The sequence below is a fragment of the Centruroides sculpturatus genome, unplaced genomic scaffold (assembly GCF_000671375.1).
Source record: "Centruroides sculpturatus isolate CEXI.00-Female unplaced genomic scaffold, Cexi_2.0 scaffold341, whole genome shotgun sequence".
Classification (NCBI taxonomy): domain Eukaryota; kingdom Metazoa; phylum Arthropoda; class Arachnida; order Scorpiones; family Buthidae; genus Centruroides; species Centruroides sculpturatus.
In genome coordinates this window covers 93,180-117,268 of record NW_019384623.1, presented here as the reverse complement: position 1 = coordinate 117,268, position 24,089 = coordinate 93,180, and the positions used below count along the sequence as shown (strand labels likewise).

General features: G+C 32.0%; 2 protein-coding genes across 2 annotated transcripts in view; both read left to right on the top strand.

Moving 5' to 3' along the window:
- The window catches only part of LOC111625534 (aminopeptidase N-like), a 114,441-nt gene that overhangs the window by 24,421 nt on the left and 65,931 nt on the right, over positions 1-24,089 (top strand). The gene's annotated exons all lie outside the window — the stretch shown is intronic.
- Positions 1,788-24,089, top strand: part of LOC111625535 (thyrotropin-releasing hormone-degrading ectoenzyme-like) — a 27,156-nt gene continuing 4,854 nt past the window's right edge. The window contains exons 1-7 of the mRNA XM_023368697.1: positions 1,788-2,206; positions 4,913-5,043; positions 5,122-5,177; positions 11,612-11,756; positions 15,467-15,549; positions 16,636-16,755; positions 20,645-20,806. Of these exons, the coding sequence (XP_023224465.1) occupies positions 2,101-2,206; positions 4,913-5,043; positions 5,122-5,177; positions 11,612-11,756; positions 15,467-15,549; positions 16,636-16,755; positions 20,645-20,806 (803 nt within the window). The 5' untranslated portion in view covers positions 1,788-2,100. The remainder of the gene's footprint in view (positions 2,207-4,912; positions 5,044-5,121; positions 5,178-11,611; positions 11,757-15,466; positions 15,550-16,635; positions 16,756-20,644; positions 20,807-24,089) is intronic.

Here is a 24,089-nt window from a genome sequence, read left to right as displayed (position 1 = left end):
ATGGCGAATACAAAATGAACCACATAGATACAACATCACTGAAGAAAATCACAGAAATCCACAATTACAACGGCAACATTAGGACAGGTGCATGGTAACCACATGTGTTTCCATTAAAAGAGAGGTCAGACACATGATGAAATTTGCCAGTTCAATCGGCTAGTGGCCATACAACAAATTAACACGAAAGAAATTGGGGTTTTAGAGATATGATAATATTGAACAACCATTTACACCTTTTGTATTAACTTCATTGTTATTTTGACTATGCGGGTACTTGGTACGGTTGCTAGCGAAATTTCAGTTAAATAATTCATTTTCCGCTAAAGTGTAGATACGACAATATAATTCTCAGCAATCAAAATACAGATATATGAGTTTATGCATACAATTTGGAGTTTATTAGGCATTGGGAGACGCCACATCAAAGCAAATCTGGACTCCATAAAGTTTTATTGCTGGATTCGACTCTTATTCCAATCTGTCATAATTAACAAAATATGCATCATGATAAAATAATCACCAACAAAAGTTGTTTGACTACAAGAGGCCACAAAATGAATAATTAGTTTCATCGTAGATGGCGCTAGAATCTGTTAAAATGGGATCAACTTTATTTTCTTAAATGAAGAAATCTGTTTTTATTGCATATTCTAATTCTACATAAAAAATGAACAAAGTTTTATTAAAAGCATTTTTTCGAAAGATGCACTAATCAAAAATTATGAACGTTTGAAATTTTATGCAACTATCCCATGATGCATAAATTTTCAGTGAATGACTTCACGGAAATTTTTCAATATCTGGATTACAGAAAAAAAAATGGAAGAAAAATGCTTAAAATTTATTAGGAGACTATTATTATCTGGTAAAATAAATATTAATGTCTTCTCTTTATCATATTCTTGATGGCTTTAACATTCTGTCTCACTAGTTTCGACATATTGAAACGAGAATCTGTAATATGAACGAAGTCAGTTCAGATGAAAAAGATTTTCGACTTTTTTGATCTGAACTGAAAAATCTACGCTGTAAATTTAGTTATACTTTATGTATGTTTATTTGTTGTTTAGGTGACATTTCTTATTTATTTTATTTTCTCACTCCATCGAACAGGACAGATGTAGTTTTTGTGTGAAAAATTTTATCAACTATCCAAATTAAATAATGACATAAATTATAACATTAGTCGCAATGACAAGATGAATGAAATCATTAAGTCTATATGTGAAAAATCATTGATGTTTACAGTAGGTAGCTTTGAAAAATATACACGAAATTATGACAAACATTTAAATGTGTAGAAATTGAAATAAATTCTCCGAAGTTTGAAAAATAATACTAAATAACTGTGTTGCATTATCAATATTTATTTTCTTCTCGATCTAAACATAAATTGAATTCTTTGAATCTCTCGAATCTTTGAAGCTCGAGAGATTGCAAATAAAGTTGCTTTATTGTTGTTGGTTGTGAAGGTCCCCGAAACAGTCAAGCTTCAGGGCACCAAAAATATAAATGCGCCATTGTGCTTGAGTGCGTAGGTGTTTCATTGTAATATAGTGTTTCCAACTACAACAAGGTTACGGAAACGGTCTCTCAAAGAAATCAGAACAGTTATTCAATATTTATTGACCAAGTAAATTCCATGTGCTAAAGCTTAAAAGATGTCTTTAGAAAATTCTGGACTTCTTAGCCGAAACGTTATTCTCCTCCATGACGGCGCCAGACCTCATATAGTATATTGTATACATCAGACTTGGATTTGTTAGAAATCTTACGATGGGATGTTTTCATTACTTCCATAAAACCAGATGTTTCCTTCTCATTTTCCTGTTTTCATGTTTGCAAGAATATATATGCGGACGCGAGTTTCGCTACTAATAAAAAATAGCTGTTGTCACTGGGTGTCTGCAATAATAGGGTCAGGAATATTTTGAGAACCGAATGAACAAGCACCTTACAGACTGTGATAAATGCATGGGCAACCTAAGTTATTTTGTTAAGAAATATCATAATGCTTGCATATAAATCCTATATTTTGCAATAAAAAATATTTGTCTGTGTTACTAGTTTTGTAAAATTAGTTTTTGTAATTAATCCATGTATTATCGTTTCAGAAGTTTATGGCCAATTCCTATATATTACACAGCGGGAGATAATACAGATTGGAATCGTCACATAAAGATGTGGATGAAATCAAAAAATAGTAAGATTACTTTATAAAACAATAAAATTGTATTTCATAAATTTTTGAATATNTATTAGTTAATTGTAAAAGACCATGATTAGACTTCACTCCAGAAATAAGTTAAAGTACTAAAATTAATTTCATATTATTGTATTTTCCCATTAAAAATATTTGAAAAACAACAATACAGACACTTCCTTTGTATCGCTAAGGTCAGACAAAATTGTTTTTTAATAAGTCCTCAGAAAAATAAATAACCTAAGCATCTTTCTATCTTTTAGAAAGATGCTTAGCAGCACGCATCCCGTTGGAAAAACCCTATTACAAATAGAGTCTTTCCAACGGGATCCCGGCTGTTTTTTAACCGAGAAATATCCCGGGAAATTCTTCTCATCTCGGAAATCCCGCAAATTTCTTTAAAAATTCACTTTTTCTTATTTTGTGTTAAAGTTGAGGAAATTTTGCAAATAGAAAGTATAATTAATTCAAAGAATATTTTTGTTGTAAGCAGTTTCCAACAAACTTTAATAAAATTTTTCTACTTGCAAAAATTTCTACGTAATTCAAAAGTAATTTTTTATACATATTTTACACAGCGTTATTAATATTATTAGAGTAATACCCTGAACTTACGCGATAGGTGGGACCAGTGGCATACCGTGGGTGTCAGCCGCCCGGGGCGGAGAAAAATTTCGCTCTCCTTATTTAGGTATTTCAATTTAAAAGACCAAAATTCAGTTTTGTCACAGAACAAGCAATGAAAAATTCGGTGGTAGTGCAGCGACCTGTTTAAAATAGTTCTACTGGATATTAGTCGTGTATATGAACGCGAATTAATCGTACAAGTAAAAAAAAAGGTCAACAGGCTTCGCAGGAGCTATTCGGATGAAAAAGTTACTAGTTCACCCGGCGAGCCGATTCCCGGACTGTCCGGACGTTAGCACTATCGTAGGCGCGATGCAAGTATAGATTAGGATGTTTCAAATGTTTACAAGATATTATTATTTATTGTGAAATTTTGCCGCCCCCTAAAAAGTGCCGCCTCTGCCGCTCCCACTACGGTACGCCACTGGGTGGGACCGAGCGATAACCGCGTAAGTCGAATTCGCGTAAGTCGGGGTATAATTTCGCAATTTGTGTAAAATCCAAGTCGGATGTATGTAAGCTAATAAATGTTCTCGTTAATCTTATCTCGTCTTTTGATTCGTTTACGGTTACAAGAAATCACACGTAGTGTCTCTCAAGTCTCCGTAGATATAACAAACATAAAAATAAATAATACAAAATAAATTGTAGCTATGTGTCGATTCCGCGCGACACGTCCGAACATGTGAGCTGAACAATAGTGTGGGGGAGTGAGTAATCGAGAGTTGCGTGGCACTCAAATAAAAGATGAATCGACGAGATTTGAAAATCGCGTAACTCCGGGTTCGCGTAAGTCGAGGTATTACTGTATTTTTAAGATTGCAGAACGTATTAAGTTACTTTAAAATGAAAAATTATTATATCATTCGNATATAGATAATATTAGCTTATATTATGTATAATATTATATTGCATTTGTAGGCATTTTTGTTCATGAAATACAGCTAAAAAGGTAAAAAAAAGAAAAAAAAGCTTTGTTCTTTGTGTCGGGAACTAATTCATTTTATATTTTTTCTTACGGAAAAATTTGTTTCGGTTTAGAACAAATTTTCGAACAACTTTCAGGAAGAAATTAAGTTCGAAGTCCGAGGTTTAACTATATCCGTTTCTCGCTACAGAATTTCGAAAAAAACGAAACGAAAATAATTAATAATTTGATTTTTGCTTGCTTTCCTCGCATGTCATCTAAACAAGCTTGATTGTATAATTGAATAATTCAATGAACGGGACTAAAGATGTTCAGTCTCGAGTGAAAGATATTTTTAAGGTGTTCCAAATTACTTTTGGTGATTGAATTTAGTCCGAGACTATAATTATTGGATTTCTATCAACGAATCCCAGAAAATTGGCATATGTTTATCTTTATGCAATAAATTATATAATTTAATATTTGCATGAAATAATCATAAAATTCACGTTTCGCATGTGTGACAAAAAGTTGGATTAAATTTCAGCTCTTTTAAAATATTTTATTATTTTATATATTTATTAAATATAAAATAGTAGAAATATCAAAGAAAATAGAAGACTTGTGATATAATTTAAACAATTGTCTTTTATGTACTGTACATTTGTAAAAATCGTTATCATATAAGCTAAAGAAAGCTAGGCAAAAGGTATTAAATATGTTAATTTTATATTGTTTTACGAAAACAAAAATACAGATATTCCTCGTATTACGCGATTAATTAATTCGAAAATGCCGTAGCTTAAAGTAAAATTGCATAACGTAATGACTTACACATCGGTTAAATAGCTATTTTTAATTCTTAGAACGAATTTTTATCTAAAGTTTATGAGGAAATCTATTTTTTCTGATTACTCCAAATTCTGAGATCGCACATAACGAGGGATGACTATTTTACTCTATACTAAAATATAGACTAAAATTTTGCCAAAATACAATTTTACTTTTTATTAATTTCATTTTGATTAGTCTAGATTTAGGGACAAATAATTAAATGATCTTCAAAATATTTTAAACTTTAAGATAAGAAAATAGATTCAAACAGGAATATAATTAAATAAGAAACAACGTAAATTAGTATTTATTTCTTACATAATGATTTTCTCTTTCAGCTACAATAAGGAACATCGTGGAAAATGACCAATGGCTTTACGTGGACGGAACTAGTCTGAGTTACTCTTTAATTAATTACGATCACCAAAACTGGAAATTGTTGGCTGAACAATTGCTAAAAAACCATCAGGTATAAAATAAATTTTATTTTTAAATATTTGTAACAACGAGAATAAACGGCTTAACTGATTTTTATTTTTATTTTCAGGTGTTCCCATACACTCAACGCTTCAAACTTTTATCGGATGCATCTGCTTTACATATGTAAGAAACATTCGAATATATTTTAAATTCTATTTTCGATATTAAATTGAATTCACAAAAATATAATTAAATATTTAAAATAGTTCTTAAATAAATGTACAGTACAGTATATANTATTCATCGTGATATTTTATCAAGAGCCGTTCGTAATGACTTAATTTTGCTTTTAGGAAAGGTACGTATCTTCATCATGTGAGACTTTCCATTACTCATAACATAACTGCGTTAATATAAAGAAGAATGTAATTTTATATTTAGTCACATTTTAAGTTTAATGGTATTTATAAATACCATTAAATTTTTTTTTTTTGTCAGTATGGTTTTGTGTTGCGCAGGTCTCTAACAACCTATTATTAAGATTAAATTAATTAGCCTAATACATGTGGCTATAATAAATTGAAGGACTTATCACATCTGGACATGACTGGAGCAAAGTAGACTAAATTTTTACAAAAGTTAGCCTTTAATTAACCACAATCAAATTTTTAGTAGAATGCATTTTGGGCACAAGAATTCATCAGCCTACATTTGTTAGAGACATACGCATCATCACGAAACCATAGTGACAAAAGAAAAAAATGTAATGGTATTTATAAATACAACTTAAAATGTGACTAAATATAAAATTACATTCTTCTTTATATTAACGCAGTTATGTTATGAGTAATGGAAAGTCTCACATGATGAAGATACGTACCNGATGCTTAGCAGCACGCATCCCGTTGGAAAAACCCTATTACAAATAGAGTCTTTCCAACGGGATCCCGGCTGTTTTTTAACCGAGAAATATCCCGGGAAATTCTTCTCATCTCGGAAATCCCGCAAATTTCTTTAAAAATTCACTTTTTCTTATTTTGTGTTAAAGTTGAGGAAATTTTGCAAATAGAAAGTATAATTAATTCAAAGAATATTTTTGTTGTAAGCAGTTTCCAACAAACTTTAATAAAATTTTTCTACTTGCAAAAATTTCTACGTAATTCAAAAGTAATTTTTTATACATATTTTACACAGCGTTATTAATATTATTAGAGTAATACCCTGAACTTACGCGATAGGTGGGACCAGTGGCATACCGTGGGTGTCAGCCGCCCGGGGCGGAGAAAAATTTCGCTCTCCTTATTTAGGTATTTCAATTTAAAAGACCAAAATTCAGTTTTGTCACAGAACAAGCAATGAAAAATTCGGTGGTAGTGCAGCGACCTGTTTAAAATAGTTCTACTGGATATTAGTCGTGTATATGAACGCGAATTAATCGTACAAGTAAAAAAAAAGGTCAACAGGCTTCGCAGGAGCTATTCGGATGAAAAAGTTACTAGTTCACCCGGCGAGCCGATTCCCGGACTGTCCGGACGTTAGCACTATCGTAGGCGCGATGCAAGTATAGATTAGGATGTTTCAAATGTTTACAAGATATTATTATTTATTGTGAAATTTTGCCGCCCCATAAAAAGTGCCGCCTCTGCCGCCCCCACTACGGTACGCCACTGGGTGGGACCGAGCGATAACCGCGTAAGTCGAATTCGCGTAAGTCGGGGTATAATTTCGCAATTTGTGTAAAATCCAAGTCGGATGTATGTAAGCTAATAAATGTTCTCGTTAATCTTATCTCGTCTTTTGATTCGTTTACGGTTACAAGAAATCACACGTAGTGTCTCTCAAGTCTCCGTAGATATAACAAACATAAAAATAAATAATACAAAATAAATTGTAGCTATGTGTCGATTCCGCGCGACACGTCCGAACATGTGAGCTGAACAATAGTGTGGGGGAGTGAGTAATCGAGAGTTGCGTGGCACTCAAATAAAAGATGAATCGACGAGATTTGAAAATCGCGTAACTCCGGGTTCGCGTAAGTCGAGGTATTACTGTATTTTTAAGATTGCAGAACGTATTAAGTTACTTTAAAATGAAAAATTATTATATCATTCGATTTTAATATTTATTTTATCTTAAAAATAATTAATTATATCCCGAGATTTCTCAGAATTCCGGGAAACCGTTCACTTTTTTCCCGGAATCCCGGGACAAGCAAAATACCGTGAAATGAGAAACCCTAATTTGTAAGGTATCGAATACAAACCCAAGTTTTGTAAAATGAAATATATTAAAATTTATAAAAATTTTTAATCGAAAAAATAAATTTACAATTAGTTATTTTTCAGCAGCATTAACAAATAACATATTTATTATGTTTATTCTTCTGTCTTGACAGAAACAAATAAATCTGTATAAGTAAAGACTAATTTTTCCTCTCTCAGAATAAAATTTAAAAAATAGAAGGAAAATAGTTAATTTTTTAAGTTATGAAATTAGTAATTTAGTTAATTTACATTAACTTTTGATAGCAAATAAGTTAATTTACTCATTAGTTACACTTTGTAAATTATAATTTATGATTTCGGTATTTTATCGATTTATTTCCTTTTTTAATAACTTTTAATAATAAAACATTATATCAACATTGAATAATCTGTACTTTAATACGTGCATACATTTAAAGGTCAATGAACCGGATAATAAATGTCTACATAATCGATTTATAATAAATGTTTACAGTATATATTAAATAATTCTACGATGATGAATCTATATATTTTATTTTTTTATTTTTTGAAATAAACTTGAAACATTTTATGCAAATAAACACGAATACAAACTGAATGCAAACAAGTTTTTTCGACCAGAGTAGAATGAAAGCAATATCTTTTAGATTTTTAAATCTAAGACATAAATTAATATAATAAAATTTAAATTTAAATAATTGAATTCTCAACAAGATAATTAAATATTTTATATAAGTCGTTACGTTTACCTTATATTTTTATTTTTAATATATGAATAATAAAAAATTTCTTTTTTCAAACAGACTATCTTGGGGTATAGTTTCTACCGCTTCTTGCGTCGGAATAAAAAAAGGAAACGAAGAAGATTGGAATTATTTCTATGACAAATATTCCAATTCTGAATATTTTTCTTATATTACAGTACGTGCATTATTATGTTCTCCCGAAGAACGTCTGAGAAACAAGTAAGTCATTCTTAAAATGTTTTAAAAATATAAAGCACGTGGTAAATGTGGATATAAAAAACTTGAATTATTTCAAAAATCTTGATTACTGTATATTTCTCCAAATCGCGCTTCATCTGAGTCATTTTGATTTGACTGTTTCGAGGCAATGGATACGCAAAAGCATACAAGTTTTGGACGCGTCAGACAAGCCATCGGGAGAGATTATGTTATCATGAGATAGCACGAACAGCATTTTTGACCACCATTTAGATACAGGAGGTTGCCCTATCTTTTCCTGTACCAATGGCGGGCAGAAGTACTAGCAGCGCCAGTCCTGTGACATCCCATCTGGTCCCACAAATGCTCAATTAATGACAAAACTGGAAACCAGACAGGCAAAGAAGTGCAGCTGTGAGATAAAGATTCCTGGAAAACTGAACTGTGGTCGGCTGAGCATTATCTTACTAGAAAGTGGCTGTTTGCAGCCCTGCCATGGAAGGTAACACATGGCAATGCAAGATTTCCTGCTGTGCTGTTAATATCGATCATATCATTACTAGAGGTGACTAACTGTTATACTAGATGGTTCTCAGAACAAGCACGCTGAGACAGCCTGCAGTGGGAATAGTGTACCACTCAAAAATAAAGATAAAATTGAAGCGTTCACCAATGGCATCCACACATTGACAAAGTAGTCGTCCATTCTTAAACAGAACCGAAATTCATCGCCAGTCTGAAACAGTGTATGGTTCTATATCACGATACATTGCAAACGAAGCCAACAATAAAACCTGTGCTAATGGCAGAACTCATACACTACTGCTAAATTATTACTTCCAGTAAGATATAGGCTAATAGATAAAACCAGGGCCGGATTAACCCACTTTGGGGCCCTAGACATTTTCTTCTTACCGGGCCTCCTCACACATAAGAACATAACACATTTTCTTTAGATTTTAGAATTCACAATAACCATATAAAATTCAATATATTTTTGTTTATTTGTTTATTATATACAGTTGTCTAACAGAAAAGTAAACTATCTTATTTACAAATTTTTTCAAAATAAACAGTTTGACCGGACTCTTCTAAAAACCGGGTCCTGGACATTTGTCTCATTTGTCTATGCGATGATTCGGCGCTGGATAAAACGAACAAACGTTTTCGGTCTTATCCAAGATCTGCCTCTGGTTCTTGAGCCAATTGAGATCCAATTATGAAATGCTAAGGTTCGAACGTTTTAAAAATCAAACTATTTAACAAGTTTGGAATTAAGAACACGGATTTGAAGTAACACAATAAATTAATATATGCAAAAAATAGACCGACGTCCCCGACGTTTTCTTATTAATGTGGGACCATCTCAACAGGGCATTGATTAATGGCTATGGTTGTTATAGAGGCAAACCCTCAAACTAGATCAAGTGTCAACAACTAGTGCACACATTTTAGACATCACTATTTAGCTTAGCAAGGATGTGATAGAGACGAGGATGTACTACAAACCTTGCTTCTTGCCACTATACATACCGGCAGATTCGGCTGACCCTTACCCATATAAGATTGTAGCCTTCCGGGCATTAACCGGAAAGGCATTCGCGCACAACTTTAATTGGAAAGACACGCTTAGGGAACTTAGACGCCTAGAAGACATTGCCGTAGGACATGGGTATAAAAAAAGGACCTAATCATAACTTAGCTCGGGACTTCTATAGGAGACACACGAGGAGCACCCCTATAGACCAGGGGGATACCATCAGGATTCGGATGGGACCCTAATCCAAGAAGCATAATTGTGGAGTTCGACAAAAGCTTGCATGCGTTATATAGGGAAATTGCGCGCAGAAAAGGCACCAAACTGACTTACAAGAGGTCGCAAACGATATACTCGTTACTGAGGAACGCGAAGGACAAACCGGATAATTTCAGGTCACCGGGAGTATACAGTGTCCCGATCAGGGACCATAGGTTCCAGAAAGATTTGGTGTACATAGGGTCGACCAAACGATCGGTACACAAAAGAATCATGGGACACAAGTACGATATCGATAAGAAGAGGAACACCACCGCCTTGTCCAACTACGCAACTGACCCTGAGGTGCAGGTCGGCTACGAAACACCAGGCTTATAAAAAGATCGTTCCAGACTGACCACGTTAGGGCCCTAGAGACCCTGGAGATATACAAAGCTAGCCGAACGGGGAAGTGTATTAATTTCAAGGACAGTAAATCGATGTCATATGCTCGGCGATATGCATGTGAGGAGCAATACCAACCATAGCCATTAATCAATGCTTATTATTCCCCTGTTGAGATGGTCCCTCATTAATAAGAAAACATCGGGGACGTCGGTCTATGTTTTGTATATATTAATTTATTATGTTATTTCAAATCCATGTTCTTAACTCCAAACTTGTTAAATAGTTTGAATTTCAATTTCAGGACATATAATTAAAATACTGAATTAAAAAAATTATTTTTGAAAATTAATTATAAAGNGTATTTATAAATACAACTTAAAATGTGACTAAATATAAAATTACATTCTTCTTTATATTAACGCAGTTATGTTATGAGTAATGGAAAGTCTCACATGATGAAGATACGTACCTTTCCTAAAAGCAAAATTAAGTCATTACGAACGGCTCTTGATAAAATATCACGATGAATAAATCCGCTTGTCAAATAATTATGAGCATCAAGTGATTTGTATGCCTTCATCTGATCTAGATTGACAGAGTTAGTTGTTAAAACCTAATAATTAACGTTCTATAGTTGGACACATGGTTAAATCGTTGGATGAAAAATCCGTTTGTTTCATTTCGTGTGGATCCCATCGAATAAAATAAGTTTTCTCTTTACATTTTATCAATTCATTTCCTTCCAAATCGGCTGCAAAGCCAGGTAAAATTCCTTTCTTTCACGTTGACATAGAGATCAAGCAAGATAACGTGAAATCAGCAACCAATATGGCGCGTGCTTCTTTGCGCAGTCTCTATATATGTGAGCGGAGTCATGTGACGTCACGTGCACCCCCTGTATTAATAACAATAGTAGTAATATAGCCCAATATAATTTGGCAACCGTTTGATTTTAATATGTTAAATATCGTTAGAACAAGAGGCATAATGAAGGCATTCGCAATTTACAAGCGAATAAATAATAATTACATCTTAGGTTGAAATAAATCGCACTACAATACGTTTTACAATATTTTTGTTTGATTGCTTCTCGGCTTTTGGCTATGATCGATTTTAAGTCTGTTCTTAATCAGCTTAATGTTTGATTCACTTCCATCGGAATATTTTTCGTTGGTCTTAATACGCATAAAAAAATCTTGAAAGAAACATGATTTAAATCATTTCTATAATTTAAACGTCATGAAAATAACTTATTATCTTAAATAATTTATTTTAACTTTGCAGGATGAATCACACAACTTGCGACACTATCTTCGATCTATTTCTGTATTTGCCAAAGGAAGAAATATCATTTTTAATACCACATGTGATTGAAACAATAGAATATTTTAATATGAACCTTCCGGAAAACATGATGGAAGATTGGAATGTGAGTATTAACAATTATGTAGTGTAGTCATAAATCTACGATTGTTTTCTTATGTAGATTTCTTTAAAAAGCTGTGAAAACATTTCAATAAATTAATTTCATTTCTTTCATGATACACAATAAAGTATTCTGTATACCGTACAGTAAACTGCGAAAGGAACTTTTCTGTTGTATTTTTCGACATCCAGTAAATAATATCGACAAATTTATATTAACCTATTACTTTCTCGCATCAAATATTAAACAAGTTCAGTACATATTATTATTTACTTCAATTGTTTAATAATTGAAACAGCATTTTATTTTCTTATTTTTTCATTTTTAAAATTTCCGTCCTGTGCACTAATGCTGATTGCAGTGACAACGTCTAGACGCCGACGACGATTTAGAAATTTTTCTGAATCGCGGTTTAGAAAAATTTTATTGCAGAGTCGACGTTTCTTGTTTGCCACAATTTAAAGAGAGATTAGAAACTGGTTATTTGACTTACTTTCTAGATTCACTCGACAGCAGGTTCCACTGAAATTAAATTGAGTGGAAGTCGCAATATCGATTTTTTTTGTCGGAAAGTTTAGATAAAAATGGATATCGTTCATTTGATAAATGCTATAAACGGGATTAATCTACAAAATTATTCGGCAAAACTATAGAAGCTTATCTTTATGCGTTTTCTTTTAATTTCTTTTGAAGAGACAATTTGATAAATATTTTCAGAACAGAGTTCTGAAACTTTTGCTGTCGTCGACTCGTATAAAAAGCACTATAAACAAAACGAGCAAATATTTATTCTGGCATAGTCACAATGCCGGACTGAAATTTTTAATCATATTTTATTTTTATTTAATCTAAAATATATGCTATCCACCTTAAAATTGTAGTGTCTTGCCACTGTACTGTACGTCAATCATACTTTATCTACTAGATTAGAGTCATGCCGGTCAGCTATCTAACTCCTTTCAGGGGAAAATATTTGAATTGAAATAACCTAACTTCTGGTTCGTATCGGAAGATCGTATATAGTTAATCAGGGCCTCCTGTCCCTAAGCTTTCTATATATGGTCCGTCCAGGTTTCATTTATGTAACGCTGTTCTCCAGATGAAGCAAAGACACGAACGGATGAACAACAGTGGGAAATTATAAATCTGAGTTTTGAGTGCGCCACTGTGCAAAATAACGGAAACTGCAAACACTTCATTTCAAAATCTATACTGCATGTCGAGGTCACCGTGAATTAGCAACAACATGCTGAGACAGAGTTCATCCCTTTATCCAACAAGATATTGTAATTTTACTGATTGTTATTCTCAAGATAAATCAAACGTGTTAAGTTAACCGGTATACTCACTGCGATTTCTTCAACATTGCCTTTTGAACTTTAAATTCACGCACTTATATTGTAATTCTTCGGTTTATAACCGCTTTGAAACATAATATCTGCACACAGGGTAGGACGGAACCGAGTTTTCTTCTGTTTAAGGGCGAATCGTTTGCCAGAACTGTCTTAAATAGCCTAAAATTAATGTGGTACAGTGGACAGTAAAAATGATGAAGATATACTCATTTGTGAATTCTGCCGTTAATTAAAAATAAGTTTTTATTTAATTTTTAAAATGATTTTCAAGTAATTGTTCCATGTATAGTACAGTTAATTTTGATAAATAATAGTTACAAAAAAGAAAATAAATACAAAACAATGTAATTATATTTTTTGTTATTTTTAAGATTTATCTTTTAATATTTTTGGATATTTTGTAAATAGAACAAAAAGCAACAAAGTTGCTTAATAAAAAACAACCAAAATTCAAACAAATGCGAATTAATGCAAATAACTATAAGAAAATTAAAATTTAACATTTATTTTTTGTTATTTTTAAGCATTAAATAATAAAAATAACAGTGTTGCTTTCTTTCCGGAGACAGAAGGAATCAAAGCGCAATTTTTGTTTATATCATAAATAATAATTGGTGTTCAACTTTTTATAATTTTCAAAAAAATATTATGCTGTCGATTAGTTAAAAAAATGAACATGTCATTTTCAGACATCTATCATTTACTATTTTACTACCCTTAAAATCTTAATTGTTCCATCTCGCCTTGGTTTCCTCTAAAGTAGAAACAATTATTACAAATTCTGCATTTCTTTCATAGTTTATCGATTTTTGAATAATACTGTACAAACTCAAAGAGAGTCTTAAAAAAGATTTAAATACTTATACAGTAAATGATACAGTACACTCTTTAGATAAGTTTTATACATAGATCGAAAATATTACCATTTTTGAGATAAATAATCCGACAAAAATCTAAAATTTACAATATAACTATCTTTTCTCCTTTATCTGCGAAGAATCTATTTTATTGTGGATAATTTTATTAGCTCTTTCCAAAGTCTTAATCTACAACCGCAAATTTTTCTCCGTCACAGATATAAAATCTTACTACTGTACACTATCCATATTTAATAATACAATGAATTCAGTAAAAATAATTGTAAATAATAACTCAAATATCATTTTACACTTGAAAAATAAATCAGAATTACTTGGCATCATACAATTGTCTCAAATGGGCAACAATACTTTGTAACTTAAAACGAATAAAGTGATCGAAAATAGTTTTCGGTCCACATTATTCTAGGAAAAATTACTCCGCTACAATCGAAAAAAAATTTAAATTTCTATATTTGAAAATGACATTTATATATTTTGCTTATTTATCATTTTGAAAGATATAACTAAAAATAATTAGGCATAATTTCGTCTTCTTTTGTATTTGAATATCCACGTCTCTTACTCTGATTTAACTCTTGTATGCCGTTAAATAAAATTTTTATTTCTTCATATTTATTTTCAGATGTGGTATTTGAAGTGTAACAAACGTGAGCGCATGACGAAATTGTCCATAACATTAACAATTAAAATATCGCTGTAACTATGCTACTCTATTTTCATATCAGATTGTCTTTTTTGTCCATCCGCAGTAACGTCTGAAGCTTATTCGCTTATGCTGACAAGTATGTAACCACGAGCAAAAATATTCGAAAATAAATAAGAAAAATAAAAATTTTATTTAACCACATACAAGAGTTAAATTTACAAAGACTTCGCAAAACAGGAAAATATTTCACGTATTCTTAAATCTCCTGTTTTATAAGCTTTAAAGATGAAGAATAACAATAGTAATAATAATGCGATAAAATAATAAAATTATTTTGTTACACATAAAAAAAACTAAAATCGCGAAGATTCGAACTTATATGGTGTAGCTCCAGTGCCTAGCGTCTTATCCATTCCGGCTTACGCTGTTAAAAGAAGAAAAACTTCCAGACTTATAAGTTAAACTGTAGACTTTGGGTTAGTCAGTTTCATATCCGATTTTTTAAAGTTTTTTTGAGGCCGTAACTTTTCCGTTATCAAGCCGTTTCTGAAGCCGTTACAAAATTATTACAAAACTGTACACAGTTTATGGCTCTTTTGAATGCATTGTCAATGATGATAAACTTGAATATTTATAGACTAAGGAAATAACATGTTTGAAATAAATCTATTATTGCAGACATTTAGTTAAAACATTAATTAATAGTAAAACGAATTATAATTGCATTAAGTTTTATAATTCTTCAAATGAAAAAGGAATATAAATACAATATTTAATACTTTACTGAAAATTTCCTGATAACTGACTGATTGAATTTATGTAAATTTTCAGAACTATTTATTTTATCTGTTACCACCTCTCTACGAGAAGTTAAATTTAGAAGATATGGATAAATATACAATAGGATATAAGAGGTAAATTTTTAATAAAATATAAAATTTTATTATATTATTTAATAGAATATATAGTTAGATGTCGGGGCTATTTTCTTATATTTTATAGTAGATATGTGAAGTCTATCAGGGTGCATTATTCTGTACTATTAATTTTTAAATTTATTAGTTAAATAGTGTTTAATACCAATAACTTTTCAAATATAAATAATAGACCAGTATTAATTAGTAGTCGTTGACCATTGTCTCGTCAGAGAGGAAATCAACGACTACTTTTGCTCGAATTACTTCAACCTCCTTCCGCAACGGCTCCTTTCTATCAGATTCACTGGTATGGTGGCATTGGAATAGGAAAATTACATAATACGAGGTTACCGGCCTGCACAAAATGTTTTAAGCCGGTTTTCGATAGTGCTGAGTTTAAATATTTGGTTCGTTTTACACAAAATTTGATTGGTTGGCAGATTACCGTTTGTTATTCGGCTGTAAATAGCACAGTTTCTTAGAGTTAATATAGGAAAAATTCTTTATATGGTTTTCGTTTCAATGGTTGTTATATTATAGTATTTGATTTATAGACTACAAGAAAGGTTATCTTACGCATGAGTTTATCACACCGAGTGACTAATCTAACACATTTTAAAATTCTTTATTCTTCTACTGTACACAATTTAAAGAATCTTTAAAATGAATTAGATTGGTCGAAGGTGTGATAAACTCTTACCTAAGATAACCTTTGTAAATATAAATCAAATACTATGATATAATATAATAGAAGGGTTAGAAGCACGAAATAATCTAATAATTTTAATCTTTGCTGTTATTTTTGTCCTAGCAAGAACGGGCTCATCTGCTAGTAATTAATATTTAATAATATAAAATTTGGCAACATTATAAAATAATACTTTATCATATACCAAGACGAAGTATTCAATAGTATTACGTCATGAGAGAAATTTCGCTGTTCACAAAATATTTCTAATTTTTGATAATTTTCTTTCAGTTAAGAAAGGACTAAAATTTAAATGCTTTTTTAAATTAAAATATTGATAAATTGCAATTATCTTAATAATAACGGAAATTATTTAATCAATGTTTGTTTTCTAGACTCTCTTACCGAGAAAGTAGACTTTTCGATGTAGTTTGTGATCTAGGATATCCACCTTGCATAGAAGAAGCAAATAGAAAATATAAAATCTGGAAAGCGAGGAGAGATAATGAAACAGAGTAAGTTGTTGGTCAAAATATATATCAATAAAATATTGCTCATTAATAGAATAGGCCTGTAATTTTTTTAAACAAATTCTAGCAAATTTGTTAAAAAATTACAGTTTTGTAACATATTCTAACGTTAATTCGAATGTTAAGCGAATATATTAAAAATTTAGTATAAATTCATAAATTATGATAACCACTTTTTGAATAAACAAAAAAAAATCTTTAAATAATTTTAAGTATATTAAAATTATTTAATGATTTATAAGTAATTTTAAAATGTTTAGGTAATTATTTAGAATAATCTTTTCTATTTGGTGGTCTGTGGATCTCTGGTGTCCAGAAACCAATCTTGGAAGATCATAGCACCGCTTACTAAAAAACCCCAATTTTTAAAATACACTTATTTTTGCAATAACTTAGCTTGTTGACATGATTTGTGATGGTTCGTTGAAAATATTTGTCAAAGAATGTATAATTGACCAATTCTGGATGAAGATTTTTCTGATTAAAAGAAACTAGATGAAAAAACACATATAGTTCCATTTTGTTCTACATATTTTTGTGAAGAAATATTTTCGATAGTTTGTTATTTGAAGAACAAGTATAGATGTAGTGTCGATATTGATCCTGATTTAGGTTAAAGGTAGGGTGTTTTTCAAACAGTGAAGCAAATGTGGAAGGAGTTCTTCAAAACACAAAGAGGCATGATTTCTCTCGTGATACTTAGCTGCTGGATATGTCATTTTTTAACCTGTTATAAATAAATATTAGTATAATTTTGTTTGTTTGTTTTGAATATCGCTACCAGCCTGTCAATTTCAGCAACGGCACAGATACCAAAATTATCAAAATCTTCAAAAACAATGGCTTATCGCTTTAAAAAATGGACTTCCACAGCTCTTAGCTAATTGGAAATCACTACTTAAAATAAAGAAATTACATATAATTTAAATACTGTAAATGTAGCTTATAAAATTAATTGTAAATCGCTTTGTTGGGCTGCGATTTTCAAATTAAAGACCTACAAACTCTCATTAGTGTCCATCTATGTCTGCCCTTCCTAATCTCGAGAACGGGGTTAGACAGAGGAAAGTCGACACCAGACATGGAAAGCTTATAACAGAAGGTCTCGATTAACTAATAAGTAAATTTCAATTAAAAAAATTTTCTCCAGACCGGAGTTAGATAGATGACCAGCATGACTATTCTTAAAAGGAAGATATAACAAGAAGGTGTACAGGGGCAAGATACTACTAAAATTAGTGTATATATGTTGTTGACTAAGTGTTTAATAGATCATTGTAATGCCCGGCCATTATGAATAATGACTGAAATAGCCGCGCAGTCTAATAAATATTGATTAATTTATTAAATTGGCTACACGTTATGAATAAAGCTACACTTCCTTTAGATAATTTGATTTTTCAGAAATGTCATGTCCGCTTTTTCATTAAGAATTATTTAGTTTTTGTGAATTATTTTATAGTATTTTAAAAACAACACAATTTTTAAAAATATTATTAGTTAATTGTAAAAGACCATGATTAGACTTCACTCCAGAAATAAGTTAAAGTACTAAAATTAATTTCATATTATTGTATTTTCCCATTAAAAATATTTGAAAAACAACAATACAGACACTTCCTTTGTATCGCTAAGGTCAGACAAAATTGTTTTTTAATAAGTCCTCAGAAAAATAAATAACCTAAGCATCTTTCTATCTTTTAGAAAGATGCTTAGCAGCACGCATCCCGTTGGAAAAACCCTATTACAAATAGAGTCTTTCCAACGGGATCCCGGCTGTTTTTTAACCGAGAAATATCCCGGGAAATTCTTCTCATCTCGGAAATCCCGCAAATTTCTTTAAAAATTCACTTTTTCTTATTTTGTGTTAAAGTTGAGGAAATTTTGCAAATAGAAAGTATAATTAATTCAAAGAATATTTTTGTTGTAAGCAGTTTCCAACAAACTTTAATAAAATTTTTCTACTTGCAAAAATTTCTACGTAATTCAAAAGTAATTTTTTATACATATTTTACACAGCGTTATTAATATTATTAGAGTAATACCCTGAACTTACGCGATAGGTGGGACCAGTGGCATACCGTGGGTGTCAGCCGCCCGGGGCGGAGAAAAATTTCGCTCTCCTTATTTAGGTATTTCAATTTAAAAGACCAAAATTCAGTTTTGTCACAGAACAAGCAATGAAAAATTCGGTGGTAGTGCAGCGACCTGTTTAAAATAGTTCTACTGGATATTAGTCGTGTATATGAACGCGAATTAATCGTACAAGTAAAAAAAAAGGTCAACAGGCTTCGCAGGAGCTATTCGGATGAAAAAGTTACTAGTTCACCCGGCGAGCCGATTCCCGGACTGTCCGGACGTTAGCACTATCGTAGGCGCGATGCAAGTATAGATTAGGATGTTTCAAATGTTTACAAGATATTATTATTTATTGTGAAATTTTGCCGCCCCCTAAAAAGTGCCGCCTCTGCCGCTCCCACTACGGTACGCCACTGGGTGGGACCGAGCGATAACCGCGTAAGTCGAATTCGCGTAAGTCGGGGTATAATTTCGCAATTTGTGTAAAATCCAAGTCGGATGTATGTAAGCTAATAAATGTTCTCGTTAATCTTATCTCGTCTTTTGATTCGTTTACGGTTACAAGAAATCACACGTAGTGTCTCTCAAGTCTCCGTAGATATAACAAACATAAAAATAAATAATACAAAATAAATTGTAGCTATGTGTCGATTCCGCGCGACACGTCCGAACATGTGAGCCGAACAATAGTGTGGGGGAGTGAGTAATCGAGAGTTGCGTGGCACTCAAATAAAAGATGAATCGACGAGATTTGAAAATCGCGTAACTCCGGGTTCGCGTAAGTCGAGGTATTACTGTATTTTTAAGATTGCAGAACGTATTAAGTTACTTTAAAATGAAAAATTATTATATCATTCGATTTTAATATTTATTTTATCTTAAAAATAATTAATTATATCCCGAGATTTCTCAGAATTCCGGGAAACCGTTCACTTTTTTCCCGGAATCCCGGGACAAGCAAAATACCGTGAAATGAGAAACCCTAATTTGTAAGGTATCGAATACAAACCCAAGTTTTGTAAAATGAAATATATTAAAATTTATAAAAATTTTTAATCGAAAAAATAAATTTACAATTAGTTATTTTTCAGCAGCATTAACAAATAACATATTTATTATGTTTATTCTTCTGTCTTGACAGAAACAAATAAATCTGTATAAGTAAAGACTAATTTTTCCTCTCTCAGAATAAAATTTAAAAAATAGAAGGAAAATAGTTAATTTTTTAAGTTATGAAATTAGTAATTTAGTTAATTTACATTAACTTTTGATAGCAAATAAGTTAATTTACTCATTAGTTACACTTTGTAAATTATAATTTATGATTTCGGTATTTTATCGATTTATTTCCTTTTTTAATAACTTTTAATAATAAAACATTATATCAACATTGAATAATCTGTACTTTAATACGTGCATACATTTAAAGGTCAATGAACCGGATAATAAATGTCTACATAATCGATTTATAATAAATGTTTACAGTATATATTAAATAATTCTACGATGATGAATCTATATATTTTATTTTTTTATTTTTTGAAATAAACTTGAAACATTTTATGCAAATAAACACGAATACAAACTGAATGCAAACAAGTTTTTTCGACCAGAGTAGAATGAAAGCAATATCTTTTAGATTTTTAAATCTAAGACATAAATTAATATAATAAAATTTAAATTTAAATAATTGAATTCTCAACAAGATAATTAAATATTTTATATAAGTCGTTACGTTTACCTTATATTTTTATTTTTAATATATGAATAATAAAAAATTTCTTTTTTCAAACAGACTATCTTGGGGTATAGTTTCTACCGCTTCTTGCGTCGGAATAAAAAAAGGAAACGAAGAAGATTGGAATTATTTCTATGACAAATATTCCAATTCTGAATATTTTTCTTATATTACAGTACGTGCATTATTATGTTCTCCCGAAGAACGTCTGAGAAACAAGTAAGTCATTCTTAAAATGTTTTAAAAATATAAAGCACGTGGTAAATGTGGATATAAAAAACTTGAATTATTTCAAAAATCTTGATTACTGTATATTTCTCCAAATCGCGCTTCATCTGAGTCATTTTGATTTGACTGTTTCGAGGCAATGGATACGCAAAAGCATACAAGTTTTGGACGCGTCAGACAAGCCATCGGGAGAGATTATGTTATCATGAGATAGCACGAACAGCATTTTTGACCACCATTTAGATACAGGAGGTTGCCCTATCTTTTCCTGTACCAATGGCGGGCAGAAGTACTAGCAGCGCCAGTCCTGTGACATCCCATCTGGTCCCACAAATGCTCAATTAATGACAAAACTGGAAACCAGACAGGCAAAGAAGTGCAGCTGTGAGATAAAGATTCCTGGAAAACTGAACTGTGGTCGGCTGAGCATTATCTTACTAGAAAGTGGCTGTTTGCAGCCCTGCCATGGAAGGTAACACATGGCAATGCAAGATTTCCTGCTGTGCTGTTAATATCGATCATATCATTACTAGAGGTGACTAACTGTTATACTAGATGGTTCTCAGAACAAGCACGCTGAGACAGCCTGCAGTGGGAATAGTGTACCACTCAAAAATAAAGATAAAATTGAAGCGTTCACCAATGGCATCCACACATTGACAAAGTAGTCGTCCATTCTTAAACAGAACCGAAATTCATCGCCAGTCTGAAACAGTGTATGGTTCTATATCACGATACATTGCAAACGAAGCCAACAATAAAACCTGTGCTAATGGCAGAACTCATACACTACTGCTAAATTATTACTTCCAGTAAGATATAGGCTAATAGATAAAACCAGGGCCGGATTAACCCACTTTGGGGCCCTAGACATTTTCTTCTTACCGGGCCTCCTCACACATAAGAACATAACACATTTTCTTTAGATTTTAGAATTCACAATAACCATATAAAATTCAATATATTTTTGTTTATTTGTTTATTATATACAGTTGTCTAACAGAAAAGTAAACTATCTTATTTACAAATTTTTTCAAAATAAACAGTTTGACCGGACTCTTCTAAAAACCGGGTCCTGGACATTTGTCTCATTTGTCTATGCGATGATTCGGCGCTGGATAAAACGAACAAACGTTTTCGGTCTTATCCAAGATCTGCCTCTGGTTCTTGAGCCAATTGAGATCCAATTATGAAATGCTAAGGTTCGAACGTTTTAAAAATCAAACTATTTAACAAGTTTGGAATTAAGAACACGGATTTGAAGTAACACAATAAATTAATATATGCAAAAAATAGACCGACGTCCCCGACGTTTTCTTATTAATGTGGGACCATCTCAACAGGGCATTGATTAATGGCTATGGTTGTTATAGAGGCAAACCCTCAAACTAGATCAAGTGTCAACAACTAGTGCACACATTTTAGACATCACTATTTAGCTTAGCAAGGATGTGATAGAGACGAGGATGTACTACAAACCTTGCTTCTTGCCACTATACATACCGGCAGATTCGGCTGACCCTTACCCATATAAGATTGTAGCCTTCCGGGCATTAACCGGAAAGGCATTCGCGCACAACTTTAATTGGAAAGACACGCTTAGGGAACTTAGACGCCTAGAAGACATTGCCGTAGGACATGGGTATAAAAAAAGGACCTAATCATAACTTAGCTCGGGACTTCTATAGGAGACACACGAGGAGCACCCCTATAGACCAGGGGGATACCATCAGGATTCGGATGGGACCCTAATCCAAGAAGCATAATTGTGGAGTTCGACAAAAGCTTGCATGCGTTATATAGGGAAATTGCGCGCAGAAAAGGCACCAAACTGACTTACAAGAGGTCGCAAACGATATACTCGTTACTGAGGAACGCGAAGGACAAACCGGATAATTTCAGGTCACCGGGAGTATACAGTGTCCCGATCAGGGACCATAGGTTCCAGAAAGATTTGGTGTACATAGGGTCGACCAAACGATCGGTACACAAAAGAATCATGGGACACAAGTACGATATCGATAAGAAGAGGAACACCACCGCCTTGTCCAACTACGCAACTGACCCTGAGGTGCAGGTCGGCTACGAAACACCAGGCTTATAAAAAGATCGTTCCAGACTGACCACGTTAGGGCCCTAGAGACCCTGGAGATATACAAAGCTAGCCGAACGGGGAAGTGTATTAATTTCAAGGACAGTAAATCGATGTCATATGCTCGGCGATATGCATGTGAGGAGCAATACCAACCATAGCCATTAATCAATGCTTATTATTCCCCTGTTGAGATGGTCCCTCATTAATAAGAAAACATCGGGGACGTCGGTCTATGTTTTGTATATATTAATTTATTATGTTATTTCAAATCCATGTTCTTAACTCCAAACTTGTTAAATAGTTTGAATTTCAATTTCAGGACATATAATTAAAATACTGAATTAAAAAAATTATTTTTGAAAATTAATTATAAAGTATTTTAATTAGTTTTTGTATTTTTAATATAGTTTTAATTTATATGTTACCGCTAAAGCTCGGAAACTCGTTAATCTGCAGATTAATTAGCGTGATCCGTTAAAGTTGCTAAAATTGTTCTATTTCTCAAATTACCTAGGTAGTATGCAGATTATCTAGGTAATCTGCAAATTAGCTACTAGGCACTCGGAAATAAGATCTTTGCTGAAACAACAGCAACGTTTCTGTACGCTTAAATCAACATAACGTTCTTTATTTTATTTTCGATATCTAAAGAATCAAGTTAATACAATCAAACAATCGACAAATTAGTTGATAGAATCAATCATCAACCAATTAAAAAACATACAAAAAATCAAACGATTTAAAATATTAATACAATTAGGGAAATTATTATATAGATAACCACCTATGGAATTTCGGTACTTTGAGTATCTATCTGAACTGAGGGGACCGAGACGACTTCAACGATACCCTACTTTTGGACCGGAGACGAAAAATAATAAAGTTATCATACTTTTTCTGGTGATCGCATGATATAATTGTGCAGTTAATGTTACCTATGGTGAGTAAAATGGCGGCTCGTCTCTGATTCCAGCAAACAGAAGAAAGGAAACAGTGGGGACGCACGTTCTGTCCTAACCTAACCTATTTTAATAAATTACCATAATTATTACCAACCAAATTATTAGAATAGGTTAGGTTAGGTTTGAACGTCGTCCCCACTGTTTCCTTTCTTCTCTTTGCTGGAATCAGAGACGAGCCGCCATTTTACTCACCATAGGTAACATTAACTGCACAATT